The sequence below is a fragment of the Nyctereutes procyonoides genome, unplaced genomic scaffold (genome assembly GCF_905146905.1).
Source record: "Nyctereutes procyonoides isolate TBG_1078 unplaced genomic scaffold, NYPRO_anot_genome, whole genome shotgun sequence".
Lineage (NCBI taxonomy): Eukaryota > Metazoa > Chordata > Mammalia > Carnivora > Canidae > Nyctereutes > Nyctereutes procyonoides.
This window is the reverse complement of record NW_026575024.1, coordinates 41,379,030-41,398,352: the sequence shown is the minus strand read 5'-3', so window position 1 is coordinate 41,398,352 and position 19,323 is coordinate 41,379,030. Positions and strand designations below refer to the sequence as shown.

The window sequence follows — 19,323 nt, the reverse complement described above, 5'->3', positions numbered from 1 at the left end:
CTAACCTAAAAAGTTAACTTGGCCAAGAGAAAAAGGCTTATAATAAAAGCAAACTTTTCCATGACATACAGCTTGTCTTCTTGATGGCAGCAGGACTGGCCGACCCATCTTACTATAATCAAATAAACATTGAAGTTGGGATTTGAACGTGATAACTCTTTGAAGATAATTGGGCTGTGTCAGTTCACTGGGAATCAGAATGAGAAAAATCAACTTGGAGATGAAAATTTCACTCTGAGATCATTAAGATCATTAAGAAATATTACAAAGCAACAGAAAACACTATGTTGCTGATACACATGCATATAGACACAAAGCATCCTAGCTAGTGTGATGGATGAATGGACTCTCAGTGTTTTCATTTTCCCAAAACTGATAATTCCATAAAATGGATGTTAGTTATAAGCAACTATGAATTGCCTTACCTGCCTCTGTTGATAATTCTTCATGTAGATCTATTGTTTAACCTACAAGTTAAAGGCTGGTTATTCAAACATAAAAAATAAAGTTAATAACTTGGGTTTTTTTTATTTTCTTAAAGATTTTATTTATTTATTCATGAGAGACACAGCAAGAGAGAGGCAGAGACATAGGCAGAGGAAGAAGCAGGCTCCATTCAGAGAGCCCGATGCAGGACTTGATCCCAGGACCCCAGGATCACAACCTGAGCAGAAGGCAGATGCTTAACCACCCAGGTGTCCCAATAATTTGGGTTTTTAGACTCTACAGTCACTGAAGAAGGGAAAGATAAACTTCACTGGAAATCAGTAGGCCACAAAATTACTGACTTTATTTTTCTAATGGCTTTTATTTCAATCTTTTTGTCTTTAGAATATGTTTTATTTACTGAATTGCAGAACAAGCTTGTCATTATGTTTCTCTTAGGCCAAAGAAATGCTGTTTTATCCTCATTTGTTTGTTGCCCTTGTCTTAGTCTGCATAATCACATTTCATAATTATACAAAGTAGGCTACAGGGCTGTTAAGTTTTCTTCCAGTATTCTCCGGGCCTACCATGTCTTCCCCAAATATCCAATTTATTTGATCTTAGTCATCATTTTTAACTTTAATATACAATTTTCCCATAAAAGTTCAAATGTCTTTGCATCATTTCCCACTCCTGCTGCCAGGAATAATGGCTGTAGCAGGAAGAGGTACCATTTTAAGGGATTTCTCATGAATACTGCATTCCCATTTGTGTCTGTCCTTTTTCTATTCTACAACTTCTTCTAAAGTAACATGCTTCATTATTATAATGGGCCCTATTTTCCTTCCACATACCTTGGGCTTTCTTCAAATAAGATTTTTTTTTTCTGCAAAGATTTTACAGGAAGTCAGTACACTCCTCAAAGGCAATATAGCAAAGAAAATAGGTAAAACATCTCCATGGTACCTGAAATGCTACTTCTAAGTCCACATACAGAGATTTTAGTCCTATGTACTTGAGTTACAGAATTTCAGAGCTAAAAGGGAACTGAAACATCTTCCTTCAACTCCTTCAGTTTCACAGGTGGTAAAACTAGAAACTGGTTTTCATACATTGCTCAAGAATATACCAGCAGCTCCATGCTGAACTGACTCTTGAAAACTGAGTGCCCCAAATCCCAGGTTATTAAAAGAAAAAGACATATGGTGTTAATTTAACTGTTCCATTAAATCTGTAGAGAGAATAATCACTTTTTATTGTTTCTGTAAAAATGATGCATGCTCATTTGTAAACATTTCACAAAATACAGGAAGAAAGCAACATATTGCCCAAAATCATTCTCTAAATATAATTAATGTTCCTATTTAATGAACATTATCTTAAGTACTTAAGTGAATAGGCATGGATAAAAGGATGGATATGTAGGTTGATAAAAAGAAAGTTAAAATGAGAAAAAGAAGAAAGAATGAAATACCTTTATAGGATTAGGTTCATTCTAGATATCCTACCTTTAATTGCTAACATTCAGCTTAATTTTACTTAAATGTGTCAGATGTGAAAGAAAATGAAATAAAACTGAAGATTGCTGAACTTCAAATTCAGTGTTAGTCCACCAGTAACACTGAGTTCTCTAAAATGTATATGACTTTAAGAAAAAGGATTATAAACAAACATAAGAATGTTGCTAGTTTTCAAATGTGTTTTCATTTTCAAATTATCAGTTGTCTTTCCCTTTTATGAATGAATGATCGATTAACTTTTGAGAGCCTGTTTGGAGATTCTAGCAGAGGAGTGCAGCTACTCATATACCCTTGACCCATGAGCAGTCTTCCTGTTGGGGAAGGTCATCTTCTAGGATTGAAGAGGCAGCTTTGGAGAGGAGGACACCCACCTAGCCTGCCCGATCAGCCGAACCAACCGTGGCGATCAATGGGGCAACAGATGTTGTTGCCAGATCGCCCTCACATCCATCAATTGACTCTTGTACCAAAGACAAATTAGCACACTTTTGTTAGCTGCCATGTCCCAAATTTTAAGTCATTATATATATAATATATATTTTATATATGTATATATATATATGTATTTTATGTTGTCAAGTTATATCGCATTCACACTCTTTTATACCTAAGGTATACATATGTATGAAGCATGAGGTTCTGTGTTCATGATCTAGGATGCAGGCTGTGTTTGCTGTTTGCTGTAGCTATGGTAGCCCAGGCGAACATTTCCCCTAGTGCCCTTTTTTGGCTCTCCCCTGCCTTAGGGTTGTCTAGAGACTTCTTAAATAGAGCCTGAGGCCTACAGTTCTTTCAGCTGTGATCCCTTGTTGTCCTCTAGGAACCCTCTGGAGGTGGTGGTGAGTGTGATTCATAGGATCAGGTTTCTTCTTTCTGTGAGCCTGCTGTTGGGCATTTCACTTGCCCCGGGTTGATTAGGCTTTGGTTATCCCAAGGTGTGATTGGATTCCAGTAAAAGAGTTTCCCTTAAGGGCAGGCTTTGTTATGGAGAAACAGGAGCTTTGGCTGTGTCTCATAATGGTTACTTTTTCTCTTCTCCTGCCAGAAAGTAGCGGATTTTTCTGCCACCTTACAGTAAGAATCTGGGTGGAGGTAAAACTAATGGAAGTATGAAGACCCCACACATACACGGAGCTTTAACTCAAATACTAGTCTGCACTGAGCCTCCAGCAACTCACCAATAACGGCTGGAAGTGTTCCTGCCTCTCCTGGCTCCAGCCACAGTCTTCTGTGCCCAGTAGGCTATGATTCTTTGTCTCTGCCTGCCTGTCTCTCCAGTTTGGGGACACTAGTTTGCCCGTAACCTCAATTCTCTGATGGATCTAAGAAGAGTTGTTGAGCCTTCCAACAACTGGTCTATTCAGCCTTTTTCTTGTTGTGAGGGCAAGGATGATGGCTTCCAAGCTTTCTAACATGTCAGATCAGAAACCAGAAGTTCTACTCGAAGAGTTTAGATTTATGGCCTATCATTAACAACTGACATTAATATAGTACCTGTATCACGAGTGAACCAATACTAATATTGATATATCATTATTAATTAACATCTATATTTTTGAGATTTCCTTAGTTTTTACCTAATGTTCCATCCAGGATATCACACTGTGTTTAGTTACTGTGTATCCTTAGGCTCTTCTTGGGTGATAGTTTTATATACTGACCTTGTTTTTGATGAACTTGACAGTATTGAATGCTGGTCAGGTGTTTAACAGTAGGTTCCCAATTGGGATTTGTGTACTGCTTTTCTCATGATTAGATTAGAGTTGTGGGTTTGTGGGGGGAAACCACAGAGGTAAAGTGCCATTGTGATTACATCCTATGAAGGGAACAAACAGTGTCAGTAGGGATGATCCCTGTTGATACTTATCCTGATCACCTGGCTGAGGTTGCTCGAGGTTTCTCCCCTGGAAAGTTTTGGGGCTTCCCCCTCTCTCCCCTTACTCTTTATGGAAATGTATGGTCCACTTTCTTGAGGATGAAGTATCCACAAGTTATTTGGTATTCTGGTGCATGGAAGGCTTATCTGTTCTCTCCTTTATTTTTTTTATGTATTTATTTCTTTATTCAATTGTTTGCTTATCCAGTCATATTTTGGTTATAAGCCAATACTTTTTTTTTTTTTTTAATTTTGTTTTCCGGATGGTTCTGTCTTTGGCCTTTGGGAGCTCTTTAAGTGAATGCTTGTGTTCTTCCATAACATTCCATCATGGTGGTCTTATTCTTGGGTTATTCCTTTCAGGCACTGCAAGATGCTTCAGGCTCAGCTTACATATCCCCTGTCCCAATCCTAGAATCAGCTATTTCTTCATGAGCTGGCTCACTCTTCCACCCCTTTTCCCCTTGTAGTCTCTTCTTTCAACCTGTGTACTTACTTCTTTGGGCTCTTCTTTTGAGATGATTTCTGTGGTTCCTCTAAGACCTTGGGTAACTTCTTATCTGAGTGCTTCCTGGCTGGCTATGGCCAGTTTTTCATGTTGTGTACGTTCTTTGTCTGCCTTTGCTTAATATTTTACTCATCCTCTTCTCATTTCACTTATTTAGTCATAATTCCAGTTTGGGTTCTTTCTGATTATTTCTCATCCTTTTTTTTTTTTTTAGGATTTTTATTTCTTTATTTTAAGATTTTTATTTCCTCTCTCTTTATATATATATAATATATTAATATTGTAATATAAAGAGAGAGAGGAGAGAGATACCCAGGGGAGGGGCAGAGGAGAGGGAGAGGTAGAATATGAAGCAGACTCTGTGCTGAGCAAGGAGCCCGACATGGGGCTCAGTCCCACAACCCGGAGATCATGACCTGAACCCAAATCAAGAGTTGGGTGCTCAACCTGAGAAAGCCACCCAGGTGCTCCTAATTATTTGTCCTTTTCTTAATGAAAAAAGATTTTATTGGGCAGCCCCAGTGGCGCAGCGGTTTGGCGCCGCCTGCAGCCTGGGGTGTGATCCTGGAGGCCCAGGATTGAGTCCCGCGTCAGGCTTCCTGCATGGAGCCTGCTTCTCCCTCTCCCTCTGCCTGTGTCTCTGCCTCTCTCTCTCTCTGTGTGTGTCTATGAATAAATAAATAAAATCTTTTTTAAAAAAAGATTTTATTTATTTGAGAAAGAGAGAACAAGTGGGGAGGGGGGAGTGGGGACAAAGGGAAAGGGAGAAGCTGACTCCATGCTGAGAAGGGAGCCCAATGCCAGGTTCCATCCCAGGACCCTAGGATCATGACCTCAGCCACTCAAGCTCCCCTTATTTCTCATCTTTAAGTTAAGTGGACTAATTGTTGAGGGAAACACCAGTGTATCACTGGAGGGCAAGGAGGGGACAAATATTGGGGATGATGAAGGCAGCAACCTACTACTTGCCTAACCTGCTGCCTGAAATATTTCTGAATTTCTTTCCACCAGTTTTTTCTTTCCCTTTGAGATACATGTTCTCATATTTTCTGGTGTTTAGGAGGGCTGTAGGGTCATTGTAGAGTCAAATGCTGGCCCTTAGACCTTTCTTCCCTCTAACGCTGTGAGCTTCTCCATGTTCTTTCCCCCACAGCTCCTACCCACCTTCCTTTTTGCTGCAGGTGTCCCCCTCCCCCACTTTTCCTTGTTCCTAGATATAGTCTCTTTAATCACAGTGTAATGGAATACCTCAGAGTTTGGATGTTTGCATTGGTGGGATTGCTCATGGTGCCAGTAGTCTATAGGTGAAGCAAGGGAGGCCCATGGCAGCCCCACAGTGCTTTCCCTGAGTCCACCTGGCCTGCATTGGGGGCTGTGGCAGTTTATTGGTTTGGAGACAAAGTATTCCCTTTTCATCTCTTTTGTTCTTTCTGGTACTTTTGAAGGAGATGAGACCCACCGTCTTTAACCAGAACTGTTTTCTTAAATTGTATGGGTTGTAGAAAGATTATTTTTGTTAGAATCATACTTTTCACCATGAGACACTCTCTCTGTGAAAGTTAAAAGGGCAAAATGAGGGTACTTGTTCTTTACAAAAATGAAATCTTATAGAAAGAAAATTATTTCTCCCTTGTTACTGAATCCCAATATATTGGCAATTTGTATATGAATCAGAACTATTTACTTGAGTCCCTCTAGAATTTAGTTATTGTAAGGAACATAGGACTTAAGCAACTGTGATTTTGAGAAAAGTAGGACACTGTATTTCCTTTGTCATAGGTTACAAAGGAAATCAAAGAGGAGTCTCTCCTCCACCTACAGATTGCCATTCACTGTTCCTGACAGTGTTTCTCATGGAAATCAAGCCTAGACCATCTGCTAGATTAAAAAATGAGACTATAAAAGTGAAAATTTGTCAATATAAAGAACCTGAGAAGAAATGAAAATGCCCAGATAATATAATTTGTCTTATTTAAAAATTTCTGTTTAACATGAAAAAACCATGCAGGCAAACAAAATATGCTGATGTATTTCAGATATGAGTGGAAAAGTCAGGGACAGCTTGGAATCACCCCCATTTTAATCCTTTCTTGTATTCTTTGTTGGAAATAATACTTTTCACAGAGCAACACTTTCAGCAAAATGGAGGAGTTTCTCTTTTTTTTTTGTATCTTTCTTGTCCATTTCTTTGTTTGCTTCTTTTGGCTCTCCAAGTACTTTATCTATCCTGACCAGTGGTGCTGTTGCTCTTGGTAAATTATCCTTTTTAAGAAATATTCGAACCATTTAAGTAATTCACAGTCCAGAAATGAAATCTACAGAGGATTGCTTTTGCTGTCTGTTTTAAAATAAATGAGGCAGTAGTCACTTTGTACTTGGAGAGAGAGTAAGTTGAGCCTCTTCTCTATTCCAGGTTCCTAAACTCTTCTAGGGATTTTTATAACATTACTGTTTTAAGAAAAAAAGCATTGACTGCTGCCCTGCTTGTCGGAGGCAACAGCATGGCAGGCTCCTCTCCCAAAAGCTCAGATTGGCTCAAAAGTGTCTCTTCCTGGACGTTTAGGGAAAGGCTGCAGTGGTGGCTCCCTGGGGATTTGGGAGCATGAGCAACCCTGAACAGCTGTTGCCTGGCCCTTCCCACTCTAAGCCATAATTTGTGCTGTACCCTCCCCCTTTGTACCTTCTCTTCCTTTTGAGACCCACATTGTCAAATGCTGCCACCTCCTCCAGGAAGTCTCTGATTGCTGCTCTAGAGTCAAACAGACTGTGAATTCTGTCCCATGCCCACACTTGATGAAAAGTGGTCACTGCACTTCAGTTTCCTAATTTATATAAGATGTAGGGTTCCTTATCTTTATAAAGTTTAAGTTCCTAGGCTCCATCCCAGAGAGTCTCCTTTGGCAGGTCTGGGGCAGGAATCAACTTTACAAGTTCAGCCCTCTGGAGGAGTCCAAAACCAAGAACCTGGGGGGTGCACTCTGGGAAAAACTGAACTGAGAGTTTCCTGGGATTGTTTCCCAGCTTGGCTTGTCCCCACTGCATGATCTTGGATTGATCAACTTTCTGCAACTCAATTTTATTCTGACCTATTGGGATGGAAATCCCTTCCTCACAGGTTGCCATGAGGATGAGAACTCATGTAGTCAAGGCCCCTTGAGAAATGGGAACCTTTATGCTACACTGCCATTTACCAGGTGTCAGGGGTTGTGCTAAGTGGTTTATGGCATTATCTCACTGTATTATTGCAGCAACCCCGTGACGCAGGTACCAATACTTTCCTCATTTCATACATGAGGAATCTGGCTCATCCTCATCTTTGTTTTGGGCAGGATTGTTTGTTTCCAGAAGCAAGTTACCCTTTCCTTGCTTAGCCCTGGCAATAGACACTGTCAGACCTGGCCAGGGTAGGGCTGTGGAATTGAACACCTGGGCAGGAATGCAATCCAGTTGTCAACAGGAATTTAATGAGGTTGATGAGGTATGCAGTCTGAGTGCCTCTCAGATTGCCAGGTTTCCCTCAGCCTATGTTGAGTCCTAGTTCCTCACTCACCCACTCGTCAAGACTACCTTAAAAGCAAATAATATTCGTATTCTACAGCTAAAAGATGATTGTTTCCTGTTTCACAGTGAGGAAGCAGGCCCAGGTAAGGGGAAGGACAGGTATGTGCCTAGGATCCCAAAGACCATGCCACAGCCGGGCAAGAATCATAGCCCTGCCTGCCTACCTAGGTCTCCATTTCTCTGTATCACTGGCCTGGGACACCCAGCGGAGAGTAGGAAGAGCAAAGTGTGATTGGCACCCTCCCTTCTGAGTCTGGAACTGTGTTTCCTTGTCTCGAAAGTTTAAATGGTTGAATATGATAGTCCTCTGATTATATGTCTGAAAGTTGTTAACAGGTGCCCTTTTCTTCCTAAAAATCTGAACAACAGTATGACCCATAATTTATACCTGCTTATTTCGCGGGGTGGATATTAACAGCAGAAAATGTTATCCTTCACCTAGAGTATTCCTATTGATGACAGGGATATTTAAATGCTCACTCCCCACCTGGTTCAGCTGCCTAAAGTCCTCTTAGTGAGCCATTTCTGATTGAGCATGCAAGTGTAACTATAAATTTCCCCTGACAGAAACCACATCACTTCATCAGCCATATAAGAAAATGACAAAACCAACTGTGAAAGCATGCCTGCCAAGGTTTTGGCATCACCGCGTTGGGGGGGTGGGAAACACACTTGTACAAGATAAAATCAGGGCTGGATGAGTTCAAAAGACGAGCTCTGTTGTACCTGTCTCCTCTAAACTGCAACATACAAGAAGTGTGCTTGTGCCAGTGAGGCCAGAGTTCCAGAAAACTTTTTGCTCCTTGAAATCGCATCACCAATGCAGAGATGGAGAGAGAGCCCAGGACCAAATGGCGTGATGCTTTCTTAGTAATGAGCATATCTCTAGCAAAGGTCCATTTGTCCTCTAGCAAAGGACACTAGCTAAGGTCCATTTGTTGTTATTCCATTAAATCTTCACAGAAACCTGGTGAAGTTTAGTGTCATTGCCTTCTTTTCAGCAGAGAATATTTAGGCTGAGAGAAACCTGACTGGTTAGCTAGATAGCAGTAAGGCCAAGATTCAGACTTGGTCTGTCTTAAATCAGTGTCCATTGTCTTTAACTTTACCTTGAACTGACTCTAAAGCTCCCAGTGTCAGCAACAGAATTAGAACCTGTTAAGAGAAGGAGGAGAGGTGCCACACCTCATCCACCCCAAGTTTTCTCAGCTTTGGTAGAGAAGAATGCTAGTGTGTGAAGGCAGTAAACATTTGTCCAACTGCAGTTAACTTTAAAAAAGGACCATAAAGTCATCAAAGATACCTTAAAGAGAGTAAAAAGGGAGAATTACTTTTGATAAGAAAAAGATATCTAAAAAAAAAAATGACCAAAAGAGTTGAACAGACAATTCCCAAAAATGACTGCCCAGATGGTCAGTGAGCATGTGAAGGGATGCTCCAACATCATTCCTCATTAGAAAAATGCAAACTTGAACCACAGTAGAAATTACTCCATACCCACCAGAATTGCGAAGATGCAATACCACAGCACCAGATGCGGGTGAGAATCTGAAGCAACTGGATCTCTCAGTCACTGCTGGTGGGAGTGTCAGGTAGTTAAACCACTTTGGAAAACCATCTGATAATATCAAATATAGCTGAACACTTTCATACCCTGTAACCCAGCATTTTTATTCCTAAGACTCTGACCAGCAGAAATCCCTGCATATGCTCATTGGAATGCCTTTAGAGAATAATGTTCGTAACAGCACAATTCCAAATGGCCAAAAACTAGAAACCAAAAGCCCCATAACAAGAGACAGTTGAAAATATAAATTGTGGAATAGTATACAGCCACAAGAAAGATCAAGCTATTGGTACACACAGCAACGTGAATGGATCTCACAAACATGAGGTAGCGTGGTGAAGGCAGATACAAAGGAGTTCATGCTGCATGATACTATTTACAGAAAGTTCAAAAATAGGCAATGCTGAGTTGCACTTGTTGGAAATCAGGCTAGTCAACCTTTGTAGAAGGCAAGAGGGCATGACTGGTAGTGCTTGGTGGGTTCCTGGGTGCTGGGCATGTTCTCTTTCTTGATCTGGCTGGTGGTTACAGTGTGTTGAGGTGCTGAAAATTCATCACGCTGTTCACTTACGATATGTGCACTTTATGTCTATTCTTATACTATAGTATTACGTTTTTAAAGTCCTGTGTGTATATATCTATATGTATAGAGAGAGAGAGAAAGATGCTACTTCTTAATTTTTGATTCCTTTGGTAATAAAATTTAAATCAAATAAGAGATTTACATATGTATAAAATAGGGCTTTTGTGGCATATTGTATGACTTGTATTGTGGAAGAAATGTTGTTAATTTTTTCTTGGTAGTTTTTTCTTGGCTTCTCAAATTGTCAGAACCTGACAAGGTGAGGAAGGCAGGAAGTAGTGAATTTCATCAACACCAGCAATTATTGCTGCTCAGCATTCATTCAACCAGAGCAGCACTGGCTGGGCAGGTTTCCACCAGATTATAGAGTTCTTTCTTGCCTCCTAGTCTATAATAAAACTTATCTTTTTATTACGATTTTAATACCTCCAAGAAGAGAAGCACAAAGAAAATAACTACGAAATCCCAAGACCTGGCTAAAAACAAATTCTGAACCTTTATTCTCTACGAAACAAGGTGAAAAGATTCAAGGAGAGGTCCTCTTTTCACACAGGAATTCTTCATTTGTAACAGTAGCTATAAAAAAGGCAATATAGAATGTTTAAAGAACCTGAACAATGGTCTCAGAACTATTTTACAAAATGCTCGGGTAGTGTGCAAGTTAAGTTTTCAAATTCTTATCTCAGCACAAAATAATTGAATTCTAGTATAAGAAGGGGACTAAAAGAAGAAACTTGTGTTTTAACAAATAAAACTTGTGAAGTGCCATCTGACAAAGAGTGTAATATGTTGTCTGAGATGAAATATTGAGACTCAGACCTGCTCTTCCTTTGAGTTCCCATCCCTCCTTCTCATTTGACTATTGTAGAATCTTGCCCCGTCTTTTCAAGGTCACACAGTCGGTTGGTGACAAAGCAAGGGAGGACCTACCATTTTTAAACTTTCAACTTCTTCCCTTCACCCCATGATAGAGACTCCAAATAATAGATTAATAAAAACCCAAGGATCAAAAGTGTAATATTAATACATCTCTTATAAAATGTGTATTTCAGCTTGCTACCCTTGAGTTCCCTCCAAAGAAACTATTTGGAAACAAGGATGAACGTGTGATTGCTGAGAGGCGAAGTCACTTAGAGGTAATAGAACTAAGCTTTTCTTTCTCTAGGTAGAAATTTGGCCATCTGATTGACCAGTGAGCTGTTCTGTCATGAACACCATGAGTCTTGTTAGGGGTGTGAAAGTGCTGCTTCATTAACACCAGAGGTGCGGTGGTGTAGATGATAATAACAGTATCTGTTTATTTGAAATGTAAGTCCTCATCCCCCCCCTCTGGTCTAACAGAACATTTTTCTGGCTTTGAAGGAGATAACATTTATTCTAAGGGTTAGGAAGCAGTCTGTGGGGGAGAACTAACTATTCACAGAGACAGATGGTCTGTAATACAGAATGAGGTACAAAAGCTTGCTACAAAAAAACCTTGAATTAATTAACTGAAGATATATAGTACTGCATTATTGTTACTTTTTTGAGAGAATTGGAAGCAAAAAGACACATACCTATTTTAGTCATGGTTAGGTTTTGTTTGACTTATTTTAATCTTCTAAGCCAGTTACATATAGAACTTTGGTTCAACACAACTGTTGTTTTTCGGAGTGCCTCACTGCCAGTACGCATTGTTGACTGCTTTATATGGTTTGTATTTCTTTTCAAGATAGACTTGCTTATTTGGTTGGAATCTGATGCTAATGAGGTTGAGTCTGTGTGCTAAGGCACATGGTCATGGGTGCCCTGGGTTGTATCTCTTGCCACCGAGGTGGGTAGGATAAAATTACTAACAACTGGCTGCAGTCTCATGTCAGCAAGCTTTCATGGGCCCTCTCAAAGTCCTCTTTGCTCCTTCTTTAAAAGGAATAATACCAAAATAATAATAATAATAATAATAATAATAATAATAATAATACCTATTGCAAGTGAACTCAGGTAAGAGTAGGCCCAAGAGAGCCCTTTCTGAATCATGAAGTACTACATAAAAATTAGGAGTTATTCTTATTCCTAGTGACAGCCAGTTTGAAGTGGCTGCCCATGGGGTCCACCTAATGCCAAGGAACCAAGGATTAGGGAAACATCCAGAGGGTGGAGGGTCCAGTGAGAGCAAAAGAGGGGGAGGAGTGGAAAACAGAGAGAAATTAAAAATTAGGAGATTGTGGTCCACGAGGGGAAGTTTATAGAGTTTTGAGATCCTCATATAGAACTGCTCTGAAGAAAGAAGAGTTTCATGGGGTAGCCATCCTTACTGGCATTTGAGTTCTACTGTGAGAGCTAGGTGTTTGAAGATGTCCTAGATCTACAAAGTATGAGCCTAGAATGAGTCATGGCAGGTTTCTAAAAATCATTCTATGAGTTTGCATGACCCTGATACCCAACTGAAGAATTTGCCTTCAACTGAAGAATTTGCCTTCAAGGGAAAGCTTATCATGGTGAGCCTGCTCAATTAAGGTCTCTGAGAGGTTTGATTGTATCATACAAAAAATGTAAAAATAAGAATAGAACTGGTAATGGTTTTCTTTACCTGCCCTTTACCTACCTCAGCTACCTAGACTTATCTTTAATTGAAATGTGGAGGACGATAGTATATAAAAATAAGTTTATAAACCAATAGGAAATACACTGTTGTCATCCCTAGCTTCACAGGGCTCCATTTAAATTCACATGGCACCCAGCTTTGCCACAACAGATTGGGCATCCTGTGTACTGTGCATTTGTGAGCTCTGTCCTTGGTGACTCTTCTCTTTCCATTCCAGCTTTCAGGGTCAGAGCCCAGCATAAGATCCTCTTTCATTCCTGGTATTTAGGTGGACCCATGTTTGTTCTTTCAGTCTCTCTTCCCTAATAATTTAGCCCAACTAAACCCAGCAGCTGTTGAACAGAGTTCTGTGTTACCATCTCTGCTTATACAAGGACACCTTCCATTGCCCATGACTGTTATCTACATGTGGCGATAGCCTTTATTCTTTTTTTATTAATTTTATTTATTTATTAATGAGAGAGAGAGAGAGTGCGGCAGAGACACAGGCAGAGGGAGAAGCAGGCTCCATGCAGGGAGCCTCACGTGGGACTCGATCCCGGGTCTCCAGGATCAGGCCCTGGGCTGAAGGCAGCGCTAAACCGCTGAGCCACCTGGGCTGGCAGCGATAGCCTTTAAAGAATGGATCCCACACCTTGTGGAAATAAGCCCTTAGTTTTAAATTAAATGTATTTCTCCTAACATTGACGTTTAAATCTTAGAATATCACGTCCTTTTCAAGAGTGAGTGTGATTCAATTTCACTTTAATGGAAAAATTAATCTGAGATTCTTGAGTTAGTTTTCCATGACTATTGTGACTATTTTTTTAATAAATTTATTTTTTATTGGTGTTCAGTTTGTCAACATACAGAATAATACCCAGTGCTCATCCCGTCAAGTGCCCACCTCAGTGCCCGCCACCCAGTCACCCCCACCCCTGCCCACCTCCCCTTCTACCACCCCTAGTTCGTTTCCCAGAGTTAGGAGTCTTTCATGTTCTGTCTCCCTTTCTGATATTTCCCACTTATTTTTTCTCCTTCCCCTTTATTCCCTTTCACTATTTTTTATATTTCCCAAATGAATGAGACCATATAATGTTTGTCCTCCGATTAACTTATTTCACTCAGCATAATACCCACCATTTGCTTCAACGTGGATGGAACTGGAGGGTATTATGCTGGGTGACTTTTTTTTTTTCATCGACATCAGAAGTCACCATTTGATTTAGTGTATTTTCATGTGAAGATTAACATAATTACTTTCCCTGAGTTTCCTGTTCAATTTAATTCAGTATACATATTATATAGAATATAAAGAGAAATAAGACATTTATGTCCAAGAGTGTATATTTTAAATTCCTATATGAAACTTTATCTAGAGATAAAACTAAGTACATGAACATATACAGAAAAATGGATTTTAGTAGACCACATTTGAGCTAGTACACACTGGTATACATAGCGTTTGCTCAAAAGGAATTGTCTGACAATTTTTTAAATCCAGAAATGCAACTTTATAAACCTCCTTACCCTGAGTAGGCTGTATAAAGCAGTGTATTAAGCAGACATTCAGTGGGTTTTGAATCTGCCTTCCTATTAAAATATTTCCATGATTTCAGCCTTGTGTTTATTTACGTCTATCAACAGAAAATATAAAATATTTTCATATTAAAGACACAGAAACTATGTTTATCACCACATTATATATCCTGTCACAATAATTATTTGTAAGATGAGGGGTAGTAATAAGAATTTCTAAATGTCCTGGGATGTTTTGGAAAAGAGGTATATTAGCAATGTGTATGGTGGTGGTAGTGGTATGAATGTGGGAGCCTGGGGGTTGTAGCATTGCTTACACTGCACCATACAAGGTGGAAGCGAGTAAGAAGATGATGATGGTGAATGGAGGGGTAGAAATATAGTGTCCAGTGATATCTCTCACTGATAAACTTTGTATGTGCTCCACCCACACAAACTTGCAGGGCCAGCATCTCATGCTCGAGAAAGCCGCCCAGCACTTTGGCTCACAAAGAGCCATAGAATCTTTGAGGGTTTGTAAGATGGAAGGCTCTCCCTCTGGCTTCCCTTATGGCCCTGAAGGAACCAGAGCAGTGTAGGTATGCATGTCATGGGCAGACCCTCCCCTTAGGCAGTCAGAGGATTCTGATAGCAACACGTGTGACATGCTTCCCAGGCTCATACATCCCTTCTTGTAACTTGGACAGCAGCCCAGGAGACATATGTTGGCAGATACAATAGTGGAGGTGACAGGAAACGAATACATCAATCTCTGCCTGATGAACTATTTTTAGCAGAAAGGTTCTTTTTACTGTATTTGAAGCCAGATACCATTAATATTAGGTCAAAACATAAGAAACTGCCATTGTTGTAGGTCAGAATGGTGCAAAATTGACAGCATCACATGCTTCCACATAATACTACTGCTATTTCCCATTTCTTAGGTGCTTAATAAGTACCAGGCATGAGTGAAATGCTTGTATAACATGTCATCTACTCCTCCCAGTTAGCTTGTGAAGTGAGCTCTATTCTCTCCGTTGTATAGGCAAAGAAATCAAGTCCTGAGGAGGAGGATAAAGAAGGTCTTACACCTAGTCACTGACAAAGCCTCAGCTCATACTGGAGCATCTTTCAGAGCAAGCCGCTCTCTTAAGAATCAGCATGCTCTAAGTTTAGAACAGAATCCCATAAAAAAAGTCTTTTCCTTTAAGGAAACATCTTCCAGCATTATATCCCAATGTTAATAACTAAGATCCACTGCTTGGTTATATATTATTAAATATCTTTTTTTTTTTCATTCAGCGATTATTGAGCACCTACTCTGTGCCAAGCAGTATTCTACAGCTGAAAAATTTCTGGAACAACGTGTTCCTCATCTCTTTTTACGTCATCTTTTAGTTGGCCTTGGCGATAGGAATGGTCTTTCATTATAACCTTGTCTTTTTTCATTTAAGAAAAAATGCTTATCATTAATTGTTGATTTTTAAATATTCACTTCATGGCTCATCAAAGGTTCTGAATCTCAATTGGTTATGGCTTGTGTGTTTTTAAAGCATATCTTTAACCTGATGTCACATTATTCTTATGCAGATTTATTTCCTATTTGAATTACCAGAGTATAAACTCAGAATATCTTTAAAGAGATTTTTGTGACTTTAAATAGTCTATGCAGGTATTATATATAAAAAACGGTAGTGTATGGATAATGTATATCCAAATGAATGTCAGATTGAGTTCTAATAAGTAAAATGTGGTATGATACTTATTGACACTAGGCCTTAAACATGGCTCTAGAATATACCACTTCTCAGGCTTCAATGGTAAAGAACCAGTTATTTACACTTGATCATTTATCAGTACTTTTGCAAAATGAATGAGAATTACTAGAAACATGAAATGAAAAAATGAAATAGGTCATACAAAATGCAAGCAGAGTTCTTTTTTATTTTATTTTTTTTAAGATTTACTTATTTATTTGAGAGAGAAAGGGGGAGGGAGAAAGAATATCAAGCAGACTCCTTGTTGTGGGGCTGGATCTCATTACTGTGAGATCATGACCTGAGCTGAAACTAAGTGTCGGACACTTAACAGACTGTGCCCCCCAAGAGCCCCACTACATCTTCCCTTCTTTTTTACTACACATTGATTCAGTAGACATGAAAATACTCTGTTAAACTGCAATATAAGTGTCTAAAACACAGAGCACATCCTGAGCAGTACAGTTCTATAATGTCCAGGAAACCTCACCTCCACTTCTGTTAAGACTCCTGTCACTGTTTGGCTTGTACCAAATGATGTGTTTGTCTCACATCTTCCCTTTTGTGCTCTTAAGTGACTTGACAGCAGCAATATTGACATCTCACTGAATACTTAACCTCCCATGATATTACTTCACACATGCCTCACAGATTCATTGAATTATTCAATGAATAACAGAAAATCTATCCATATTAGCCCCAAATTAATGAATTTTTTGTTTTGCTTTTGTTGATTGGTGAGAGGTGCATTTTTGGTTACTAATTTCAGGGAACATTATCATCTACTTGGAGCTGTTTCTGCTAATCATGTTAACAGTCTGTCATTTCAAGGAGTAATCTGTAATTAATGAAAACAAGTGAAATCCTCTAAAACGATAAAGCTTTCAAGAATAATACAGCCATTTTTGGAAGCAGGAACCTGATAGATTTCTAGGAAGTTTTCTTGAAAGTACCAAGAACATGCAGCAAACCCAAGGCTACTTCTTTCCCTCTTTCCCATTTTTATCTCATAAGCTAGGGCCTGATTAAGGGTAAAAAATGTGTGGTCCTTGGGGCAGGTCATCTGCCCCTTTGAGGTTATTTAATGTCACTACTTCTGCTTCCTTATCTGCAAAATGAGGATAAATAAGAGCACCACCTCCCTAGATTTGACCTTAGGGTTGAAGGGGATCATGCACATAACATGGATTCTGGTACAGAGAACACTCCAGACTGCTGGCTGGTGCAGTGATGACAGTGAAGCCAATAGTAATGGCAGTGGTAGTGACCATGGCAACAGTAATGGAACCTTTATAGCATGTTTTAGATGTGCTGGAGAGCCAGGGAAGGACAAAAGACCACCACCCACCAGCAGCCATAACGTGTAACAATAGGAGTATCTCAGTTTGTCACATGTACTGGCAAAATCAGCATCTGGGAGCAGAACCACTGACATTATGGGAATATCCTTATTCATGGTGACACCTGGCAGATACCAAGAGTCTCTTGCTCTAATATCAGCCTTTCTTTCAACCTCTAAAATTATAATGTGAAAGCTAGAAATGTTTTCGGAGGATTCCATCATGGCCAAGCTATTATCCATTGTAAAAAGGTAAAAGGCATAGAATCATTATGAAATGAGCTCATGTCCTCTACATTTCCATAGCTTTTATTCCCAGCTCATCAGTTCTCTTTGCATATCTCCCCATCACTGAGTATAAGACTGCTCACTGTGGGGTCCCCAGCTGACACCTGATGTATCTCCTAACACCTGATGTATCTCCTCTCTCCTCCTCTCCCCTCCCCTTTTCCCTCTCCTCTCCTCTCCTCTCCTCTCTTCTCTTCTCTTCTCTTCTCTTCTCTTCTCTTCTCTTCTCTTCTCTTCTCTTCTTCTCTCTTCTTTTTCTAGCAATAAAGGGATGCCCAGAGTTTATAGGCATTTTCCTTTCTAATGGAAATAGTGCACTAAATGAAGAGTTGTTTCCAAAAAAAGTTTTAATAGTTCAAATGTCTTATCTACCAAATATGGGTATTAGTGGTGGTTGTCAGTATTGATGCCACCACTACCTGCCCTCCCCCACTGCCAAGAGTCACTTTTCTGGCTTATGGTGCCTGCAACATAAACAGTCTGGTTTTTCTAACAACAGGGCCTCAACCTACTTTAGTTTTATGTTAGCTTCAAACCTTAAATTTCTAACAATAGAATCATTGGGTTTAGACATTTTCTAAGTTGAGCCCTTTCAGTTTCCAGAGTAAATTTCAGGAGGTAAAAATCCTTAAGATATGTCATTTATTTAGTTATCTTAAAGATATCTAGCAATTCTATGGGTAATTTAACATCTTTTCCATCTACATTCTGCTGATCTTACAAAATGGATAATGGTAGAACAATTATCAAACATAGGCAGAGATTTAAGAAATGCTTTACACTGAGGACTGTTTTCTTCCTCATTAATGATTTTTTTCCCATCTGGTTATCTGGTTATTCACATTAACTGTTTTTTGTTATTAGTACATTACCACCATCATCAGTAGCAAAGCAGTTTTGAAGGGGGATAAGTGGCTGTCAGTGTGTTAGAGGATATTGAACCAGTTTGGCAGCTGTTCCATCATGGTGCTTCGTGGAGTCAGAAGAAATAAAAATACTGTGAACCTGGGGCTAAGATTCAGAAGGGAGATAGAAAACTCTGCAGTATTGGAATAATGTGGAAGATTCTAGAGTCAGACCTGGGCTTGGTCCCATCTCCATGATACACCAGTTTCTGTGTGAACTTGGCAGGTTTCTTCCCTCTATGTACTTCAGTTAGGCAGAACTAATATCTACTCTTAGAGTTATTGCAATTACATGAGAAACCATACATACTGGGAGTAAGTCATGCCATAACATGGAGAGAAGGAAGTATGAGAAAGAATGAACTTTAGAGGCAAACTGTTTGTCAAGAAGTCATTTTATACAACAAAAATCTTATGGTGTCAATGTAAGTTGGTGCTTCATGGTCACATCAAAGAGTATGAGTCTCCAACTGGAAGGAGAGTCCCACTTTGGTTTCCATGAGCAGTCATTGGTTTAAGAAACCAAAATTAAATGTTTCCCGGAGGAATAATAACTTCCAAATCCACATGGAGACATGGAGGGGGAAGGGAAGTACCCCCATATTGCCTTCAAACAGTTTTACTCTCCTGACATTTTTTTCCCTTTCCTCAACTTCCTCCCTGCCCCATCCACTATGGCATCCTATATGGGGTGATGGCTGACAACAAAGGGACTCAAAGCACAAGAAAAGTGGAAATATTATTCTCAATTATGCTTGTAATCTAAAACTCTAAGCTGGCAATCACAATCTCCGTTTCCTTATTGACTGTGATTTAAGTCAGCTGACATACCTCCGAGCTTGGAGCACATCCTTCAGCTCAGATATCTTCTCCTCAGAAAGACCTCCCCCAAGTTGAAGCAGCCCTACCCTA

The 19,323-nt window shown here is 39.6% G+C and overlaps 1 protein-coding gene across 5 annotated transcripts in view; it reads left to right on the top strand.

Annotated features, from left to right (window-relative positions):
* KIF16B (kinesin family member 16B) overlaps positions 1 to 19,323 on the top strand; it is a 292,648-nt gene that overhangs the window by 245,003 nt on the left and 28,322 nt on the right. For 4 of the 5 annotated variants that reach the window (XM_055345060.1, XM_055345039.1, XM_055345053.1 and 1 more), the window contains one exon: positions 11,094 to 11,177. The exons of the other annotated variant lie outside the window; for it this stretch is intronic. In XM_055345060.1, the coding sequence (XP_055201035.1) occupies positions 11,094 to 11,177 (84 nt within the window). The remainder of the gene's footprint in view (positions 1 to 11,093; positions 11,178 to 19,323) is intronic. 5 annotated transcript variants of the gene reach the window in all.